The sequence below is a fragment of the Glycine soja genome, chromosome 8, assembly GCF_004193775.1.
Source record: "Glycine soja cultivar W05 chromosome 8, ASM419377v2, whole genome shotgun sequence".
Classification (NCBI taxonomy): Eukaryota; Viridiplantae; Streptophyta; class Magnoliopsida; order Fabales; family Fabaceae; genus Glycine; species Glycine soja.
The window spans coordinates 37,767,314-37,776,965 of NC_041009.1; the positions used below are offsets into that span (position 1 = coordinate 37,767,314).

Below are 9,652 nucleotides of genomic sequence, written 5' to 3' on the forward strand. Positions count from 1 at the left end.
GGTGGTGAGAGAACTGGAACGTAAAATTGTTCAACTTGAACAAGATAATAAGGAATTGGGAGATTTACTTAAAGAACTCAGGGAAGCTCAGATCAATAATGGTGAAACAGGAAATAGCCAGTAAAAATGATGAAATATGTCGATTAAATTGTGAAGTACAGGATTGGAAGTCTACTGTTGAAACCCTTAAAGTATCCTATGAACCAAGTTATCATTATCATTATCATATATCTAACAGACAGAAGACTTCTGGTGCTGAGGGGGAGCGTTTAAAAGAAGCAGCTAACATCAATAAATCATTATCTACCTTGGGGTATTTACATTTTAGCTTAATACATTAAGATTTTGAATTGTCTTATTTCTGCTTTCTCATTGAGTAACTAGTATTCTCTAATCATTCTTGCAGTCATGTTATTATGATACTAGTGGATATGGCAAATGGGAAGCAGAGGCATATCCCTTACAGAGACTCTAGACTAACTTTTCTTCTTCAGGTTGATTTATATGCTGGTTTAGTTTGACTCTTTAGTTTCAGGGTTCTTTTGTTCATCACTATTTGGCATAAAATGCAGGACTCTCTTGGCGGAAACTCGAAAACAATGATCATTGCCAATGTCAGCCCTTCTATCTGGTTTGTTTATTTATCTGGAACTATATTTCCTTTATCGAAACTTTTCAGGTTACCATAGAAGCTTGATGGAGCTTTACCCGTTTCACTTTTGCAGCTGCGCTGCTGAAACATTGAATACACTTAAATTTGCTCAGAGAGCAAAACTTATTCAAAATAATGTGAGTGTCATTCTATGATCAGTCTGAATTTCTTTCAAAGGAATGAATCTCATCAACCTATCACTATACATTCCATATATTGTTCTTGTAGGCTGTGGTGAACGAAGATTCTACTGGGGATGTAATTGCTTTACAACATCAAATTCGACTTTTGAAGGTGGTATCAGTTATTTCTTGTAGTATAAGTTTTATGTGAGTTGCTAATTTAACTAAAATGATAAATTTTTGGGCCAAGGGCAAGTTTTGAGGCTCTAGAGGTGCTAATTTAACATCATATATTGTTACTTATAAGTCTACACTGACCAACAAAGAACAAGAAATAAGGGAGCTTCAGATGGAATTGGAAAATTGTTATTATGCCATTGAAGAGAATCACTTGGGACTCTTGATCTTTAAATCTGAACTTGCTGAGGCTTACTCCAAATCATTCAGGGGCAGGGCAGACCCTGATAAAGCATTTGATATCAAAGAGAATGAAGACATGGTTCTAATTTCTGCAGAGCAATTGAGAGTGAAAGACAAGTCTCTAAAAACTATGGCACAAGCTGCACAACAACACTCTCTGTTGGAGGAAGAGCTTAAACAACAAAAGAAAAACCTCGAGGAATCATCTGAGGGTCAACTAATCTTGGAAGAGCAACTGCTGCAGATGGAATACACCCTACAATATGAAAGAAGTGCGGCATTTGAGGCTCTAGAAGTGCTGGAACATGAAATAGCCAGTAAAAATGATGAAATATGTCGATTAAATTGTGAAGTACAGGATTGGAAGTCTACTGCTGAAACCCTTAAAGTATCCTATGAAGAAATTCAGGGAACAAGTAAAAAGATGAAAGCTTCCCTTCTATCACATATTAAGAATGAGCAAGCCCTTAAGCAGGCCAATGAAAACCTTGTCTGTATTGTGAAGGATCAGGAAAGAAAAACCGAAGATCTTCTACTGCAGATTGGTTTATTGGAAAGGTGCAATGCAGAGAAAATGAAGGAAGCAGAAAGATGTAAGCAAGAGAAAGAGGGTCTTATTCAAATAGTAGAGGAGAGGGAATGCTGCATAAAGGATCTTCATAAAGATATAGCCATCAGCTGCTTGAAGCAAGAATCCAAGGAAAAAGAATTAGAAGATGCAATTCATGCCCAGCTGGATGCAGAGAAAGCCCTCAAGCAGGAGAAAGAAATTCTTTTGAAGATTAAAGATGTGAAAGATCGAACTATTGAGCACCTTCAGTGGCTAGCTATAGCATCAGAGCAAGATTTGTTAGGTGCGCGGTGTTTTTCTTTCTCAAAACAAGTGGAAAAGTGGATTGAGGTCAGTGTGCTTAGGGACGCGTTGAAAAATGCACAATACCTGGCAAAGCTAGAAATTGAAGAAAAGAACACGAGAATAGTGAAATCAGAAGAATCAATCTTCCATTTAAAACAAGAAGCAGAGCAGCTTCAAGCGTCACTGGAAGCCTTGAAGTTTGAAAATGAAAAATTGATGGATAAACAGCAGGCCATGGAATTCATGATAACAAAGCTCAAGTTTGAGAACGGAAATTTACTGCAAGACATCATGAACTTATCGACAGAAAGGGAAGATATGCTGGTACATTTTGAAGTCATCTTTGGTAGAATTGGAGAATTGTCTAGTGGGGATATGCAATTGATGGAGATGTTGGGGAATGTGTTGAATACTTCTGAAGATGAAAATGAAATAGCAATGGGTTCAGTAGTTTGTGACAAGCCACATGAGTCTGCTAGAGATAGTGCAAATGATCTTCTTTTTCCTCCCACAACTAAAAAAACTGAAGAAAATATTGATGGACGATCCCCATTGAGAGAGGTTAATAGTTTGCATATGTAGATCAGAAAAGGAATGTGTAATCTTGCTTATGGAAACGCCAGAAAGGTACAGGTTCAGAATAATATCCTCTTCGCATTGGCATGTTTAATTGTTTATGACATTAAATGCACAGGTAGGCAAACTGTCCCTCAAAACTATAAGTTGAAAATGCAATTAATGAATAGGCTATAGATAGGAAGCTTATAATATTTTTATCCTGAACCTCATATTTTTGAATTTTTTTATTTATTTTCTAATAATATCCTCTTCGCATTTGCATATTTGAATTTTTTTATTTATTTTCTAATAAAATTTTATTTTGCGTTGAGTCCATAATAAAACAACACTTTTATTCTTGATCTTTGATATTTTAATTAGCGAATTTTGTTTTAGTTCTGACTAATAACTAATAAAAAATAATTATTAGAGAACAAATACAAAATTTATTAAGTAATGAGGAACTACAAATAAGTGTTAAGAACAAAAAAAATTATTTTTATTAAGAACTTAACACAAAACAAATATTTATTACAAAACAAACATAAAAATCGAATATTTATTAAGGATGTATACTATATGTAAGGTTTTTTTTTTAGTAAAACCCTATTACCCGTCATCTTCTCAATAATACAAATGCCATTTACTATTCTGTTATAACACTATTGAGGACAATACTGTGGGCTGACATTCAGAGAAGGATTAACTGAATTTGCCATGTGAATACTTCATACATCCAAAAATTTCCCATAACTGTGTGCAAGTTGGTGCTATTTTGTTTCATAAGACCACAACTAATGATTGATATTTTAAGGTTTAGTTGTACTTTTGGTTCTTTTGCAATTTTCAAGTTTAATAGTTTTTTTTATTTTTAAAATTAAGAAAATTCAAAAATATTCAAAATGCAAAAAAATATTCAAAAATGTTATAAGATACAACTATATTCAAAGCTAGACTTGAATTTAGAAAATAGTAGAGCACTGAGTGGGGAGCTTTCTCAAATGGTCTCCCTTTAACCAAGATGGTAATTTTCTTTCTTGGCCAAAAGATGGTAATTTCCCAAGAGAACTATTATATAAATAAGCACCATTTTGTTATTTGATATTGCAAATATAAAACTCACTCTTTCAACAGTAATTTTTAAAATAATTACTCAAAATATATTTTATTTAGAAGCATACTCCTTGTGGACCAGATTTTTAAGATGATGCAGAGTTATGATCATATTATTGTCAAACAAGAGCAATGTGTTTTATTGTATCTGCTAAAAAAATGCATATAATACCCACCCTATAATTAATTTTCATTTTGTGTTTTGTTTCCATTGGGTCGTTTCTCTTCAGGTTGAATCCAATTTAAGTGAAAGAAAAACAGTTTTAGAGGTTTGTGAGACAATTGTAAAGCGAGGTGGGAGCTTAGCTGGTGCAGGAATAGTGGGGATTGTACAAAAAATGAAAGAGGATCAGAGAGGTCTCGTCTTTGGGAATGGGAAGAGAAGTGTTGTTGCCATCGATGGGGGAATATATGAAAATTATCCTCAATACAGGGCTTATTTGCAAGATTCAGTCATAGAGCTGCTAGGAACAGAAAAGTCAAACAATGTGGTGATAGAGCATACTAAAGATGGATCTGGAATAGGAGCTGCTGTATTGGCTGCTTCAAACTCCATGTACAACCAAGACTTATAGTCCATTATCATGCAAATAAAAATTGAAGGAATAATCCATTTTTCCTTTTGTATATGGGAGAGGAAAAGGTGACTTGATGGAGGTCCAAGATTATTTTTTTTCCTCATAAACGTAGTATTGAAATTTGTATTTTATATAAAATACTCAAGTCTCTTGTTGCTAGATCTTTAAATAATTTTAGTGGATTGGTACAGTAATCAGTGTAATGTATATAATTGTTTTTTATAGTAATGTAATTTATATAAAAAAAATTACAATTTTTATACAAAAGAAAGAAATAAGAAGAGAAGAGAAAAATGTGTAATAAAATAAATGTTGTGATAGAGAAAAATAAAAATATGTGAAAAAATTGTAAAAATGTAGTATTAGTAACATTACTTATAATGCAACTAAGGTTCACTCATAATGCAACTAACTAGTAACATGAAACAATATTGATATTTGAACAACGACATGTTACAATCATACCACTTTTTAAAAATAGAGACATACCTCGAAAGATGCTCAGTGTGAACGACAACGAGTGCGGGGATGCAGTTACAGGGGAAACACTAACACAAATGTCGTGATGACGACATATAATTTGTACCATGAATGGGGAAACTATCAGCTGGATCAATCATACTCAAATAACAATTCATCATGTTTAAGGTTTATAAAATAGTACAACCAGTAAAGAGGTTTATTTTAAGTGAAATAAGGATAATTTAAATATTTTGTCAAATGGAAACAAATTAAGTTTTGGCTAGTGTTGTGTGCTAGTGTTGTGTGGTAAAAATTAACTTGATTTCGTGCCCAACTTGCTTTTTTCTTAGTGTGGGTGCCAAGTTCCCATTTATTATTAGAATGGAATTTGTGGTTCTTTCATTTCAAAGTTCAAGTGGGATGTTATATTCTTAATTATTTTCAAAGTTTAAGCTACCCTTATATGCATCAAATTCTTAATTACTTGATCATAAATGCTCTAATAAAGACAAATCATACTGGATGTTGAAGTGTCAAAATATAACCTCCTAAATCAAGAGAATTCTTGTTATATGATTACCGTTGATTATCTTTGGACTTTGGAGATTTTATTTTCATTGTTAAGCTGTTAGGCAGTGCAATCAAAATAACAACATTCTAATAAATACCTGTGTTTTCGTCCACTTAAAAACAAAAATAACTAAGATACTTGCTAGGAAAATGAAAGTGTGATAACATCATAATTTATCAAAAGTATCTCCAAATCTAGCAAAGAAAATATTGATGAATAGGAGCTTATGCTTACCAATGACCTGGAGCAGTCTTTGTGCTGGTGTGTTGTCTACATACCCAGTATTTTAATGAAGCTTCACAACCTACATTTAAAAGACAAAAATATATTAGGTTCAAAATAATCGTGTCAAAACTACAAACCAGATCAGGACATGGCAAATACATTTATATATACATATAGTTCAACATTTTGACAACATTAAGTGATATGACAAACAATCATGAGTTTCAGCAGGTTCTTAGTTGAACCATGAGTTTTTTGACAATATTTTCCTTGTACTAAGGATTATTTTGATTAGGCAATCAAAAAATTTTGAATGTCAAAGTTGTCAAAGAAAGTGTGTTGATGGAGCATTGGAGCTCAAGATTGTGCCATTTGTAGAACAAGTTGATGAACATCTTGTGGACAATTTGAACAACAATCTCTTATTTGAAAAAAATTCATCTGATAACAATTCCAGCCTGAACATGATTTTCATTTGTGAAACCATGGAGTTAAAAAATTTATCTCCTTGTCTGTCATCTAGGTTTGGAAGGATTGCTTCTAAATAATCATTTCACCGATAAATTTATATACACAAAATAATTTAAAAATACAGAAATATTTGAATAACACTCACGTACTCGGTATTATGAATAAATTTAAGCAAGTCCTATTCAATACAGACTACAAAGTAAGCCTATTTTATTTAGTGAGACATCAAATTGATCTAACAATTATCAATGCGATTAGGAAAATAATTTGAATTTTTACTTTACCTGTCCATTTTGCTTAAAAACTAAAATGATACTGAACTAGACAATGAAAAATAAACAACATCATCAATGATAAATTTAGTTTTTAACACAAAAATCTTGAAAGATTATTTAAAGAGGAAAAAAAAAAGTATTTAGGATAATGTAGAGCGTCCATTGCCCGCCGCTTACACATTACACATGGTTGCAATTAAATAAAATAGAATCACAATTCACGAATGACTATATAACATGCAGTAACAATACTAACTATAAATAAAAAACAAAGGAACCATGCAGTAACAATACTAACTATAAAACATGGGTTCCTAGCATGCATATGCGGCGTTGTTACACTGTAGAACATCTATTTCCTTATAGTTTATTGATATTACGCTTATGTTCAAAGTACACGAAACTAAAGAACCTATGCTTTCATTCTTCCATCAAGCAGAAACCTTCTGCTGAAGATGGATGCTTCCCTTTTGATTCTTACATTCTTGTTGAGCTTCCACAAAAAATAATTTTACTGTTTTTTATAATACAAAATTAAAAAAATTATTATCTTACTTTTTAATATGATAAATTATTAAAAATAAAATTCAAATATTAAAAATATTAAATATGTCATTTTATGTTATTTGACATCTATCAAGTAACTCATCAAGTAGTCTTACCAAACACTTTTAATTAAATCAACTAGCTTGCAAAAGGAAATTATGGCTTATAAGTTAGTTTTATCAAACATAGCTTGTTTAAAAGGAAATTAGCCATTAATACATTTAAAAATATATCTATGTTAGGTTTTTGGTCTTAAAATTTGTTGTAAATTTCACTTTTATTCCTAAAGAAAATTTTTAGCATTTTTTTATTCCAATAATTTTCCTATGTTAATGATTTTAATCATAATGTCAAGTAATAAATTTGTATTAATTGATAACATAAGAACCACCTATGCTTTTAATCTCTAATGGTCTCACCAACTAGTTGATGTGATGTGATGTGATGTCTGAACAAACCAGGGATTAAAAATATTTTTTCTTTTACAAAAAAATTACACATAATTGATTAATTGGCTCGTCAAACTCTTTGATGATGCAACAAAGTGTGGTTATTATATTATTAATTAACATTGTTACTTCATCAAAGTCTAAAATTGTTAACAGAGCAAGAATATAAAGATAAAAAATGCTATTTTTTTTTTATTATGAACTAAGAGTGAAATTTGTAAAAGGAACTAAAAACATGATTAACACATCTATATTTCTTATAATTGGGATATAAAGATACACTCATCTATTCCTTATAAAAAGAATTAGAGGTAGAATTTAATTATTTATATTTAAATGGCATATAATATAACATGATTTTTGGTGTTTCATCCATCTAGCTGAATTCACTTAATGGGAAAAGATAAATTATAAGAGGGGAAACAAATTTTTCAGTCAATGAAATTAAATAAGTGTTATTCTGTTATTTGTTCTTGGGGCAAATTGTGAGTTGTGAAAAAGATAAATTCATTCTCATTGACTTGTTTGTGGGATTTGTGGATCGGGCACTTTAATATGCGATGACATAGTGTATTGTTTTTTTTTTTTGTCAAAGGAACAATTTGTTGGATCTCAATTGGTAAAAATAAGATCTGCAGTTTTCTTTCATATCCGGAATATGCAACTGTTGCTTAGCAGTATTTCTTTTTGGGTATAATATATTATTTATTTGATTTGCAACCAACCAGGGAATTGGTAGAGGCAGGGAAGGACATAGAAAGTGCTTATTGGGAATTGGTTGTGAAGGACATACAGGATACTTGCAAACTTCTGGAGCCAATTTACAATGAAACAGATGGGGAAGATGGACATGTATCTCTTGCAGTTTCCCCAAAGCTAGCAAATGACACCAAGGGGACAATTGAGGCAGCAAAATGGCTTCATAATATGGTTGGAAGTCCGTGTGTTTACATGAAAATTCCTGCCACTGATGAATCCATCTCTTCCATGAAGGAGGTCATTTCTCTGGGGATAAGTGTAAATGCCACTGTAAGTTTGTTATGTGCATTCTGATGTCACAAATTTTGATCCTTATTGGCTGTAACAGCAATAGGCTCATAGTTTGCGTATTTGAACAGCTCATATTCTGCCTCCCTAAATATGAAGCAGTGATTGATGCTTACTTGGATGGCCTTGAGTCTTGTGGCATGACTCATCTCTCTAAGGTTTCAAGTGCAGCAGCATTCTACATCAGTAGAGTGGATGTTACACTTGACAAGAAACTTGAGCAAATTGGTACTACTGAGGCTCTTGATCTCAAAGGAAAGGTAATGTGAAGCATTTTGCCTTTAAAACCTTTCTCCTTTTAGTTTTCTTAACCAATGCCCTAAGGGCACTAGTTAACATTTGCCTAAAATATTATATCAATTCTTATAGGGTGCGGTTGCTCAAGCAGTCTTAGCATACCAACTTTACCAGAAAAAATTTTCTGGTCCAAGATGGGAACGCTTGGAGAATAGAGGTGCCAAGAAGCAGAGGTTGATGTGGGCTTCAACAAATGTGAAAAATCCATCTTACCCTGACACATTTTATGTTAATTCTCTTATTGGACCAGATACAGTAAGTTATATCGGTTTCCTTATTTTTTTACCTTGACTGGATGGCCATGTGGGCTAATATGGATTAATGTTGGTGTGAAAAAGCTTAAAGTTCAGATCATTCATTAATAGGTTGCTGAAATAACCTTGCGTTTATTTGGTGCCTCTATAGATTTCAACCTTACCAGTACAAGCTCTTCAAGCATTCATGGACCATGGTATTCTTTCAAGAACGCTTGATGCAAAAGTATCAGAGGCTCAAGACATTTACAATGCAATTGAGAAGTTGGGGATTGATTGGAGTTCTGTTGGATCAGAACTGGAACATGAGGTGCTGGATTCTTTCACAAAAAGCTTTGACAATGTGCTTGAATGCATGCAAAAGAAGGCTATGAACATATATTCATTTCAAAAGCACGTTTAAAAGACTATGAACATATATTTATTTTATTTTAACGGTAAATATTAATTAATAATTTATTAATTTTTATTAGGAAGAAATCAAACTTCAAACCTTTCTCAAACATGTTTAAAAGACTATGAACATATATTCATTTCAAAAGCACAAATGGTATCTGTTAATGCACTGAAATTTCTAATGTAGTTGCTGAATTTTCTTATGTGTATTTTTTATGCTTTATGCAGTGTAAAAGTGTGTGTTCAGTAAGTGTGTTGACTAGTACTTGCTGGACTGTGTTTTAAGCTTTCTATTTATGATGGGTAGATGGGATATTAAGCTTGTTAGATAGAAGTAACTACTGTTCTATTTTGTGAGAA

General features: G+C 32.2%; 2 protein-coding genes across 2 annotated transcripts; both read left to right on the forward strand.

The window, feature by feature from the left end:
- Nucleotides 1–428: 428 nt before the first annotated feature.
- LOC114424663 (cingulin-like protein 1) lies at nt 429–2,754 on the forward strand. Its single transcript, XM_028391526.1, has 4 exons — nt 429–494; nt 573–631; nt 726–789; nt 881–2,754. Exon 4 carries the CDS (start codon nt 1,124–1,126, stop codon nt 2,630–2,632), a length of 1,509 nt encoding a protein of 502 aa, XP_028247327.1. The 5' UTR covers nt 429–494; nt 573–631; nt 726–789; nt 881–1,123; the 3' UTR covers nt 2,633–2,754.
- A 1,305-nt stretch (nt 2,755–4,059) lies between these two features.
- LOC114424141 (transaldolase-like) lies at nt 4,060–9,314 on the forward strand. Its single transcript, XM_028390999.1, has 5 exons — nt 4,060–4,254; nt 7,977–8,327; nt 8,417–8,605; nt 8,715–8,897; nt 9,048–9,314. The coding sequence occupies exons 1-5, from the start codon at nt 4,060–4,062 to the stop codon at nt 9,297–9,299; spliced, it is 1,170 nt and encodes a 389-aa protein (XP_028246800.1). The 3' UTR covers nt 9,300–9,314.
- Nucleotides 9,315–9,652: the final 338 nt, after the last annotated feature.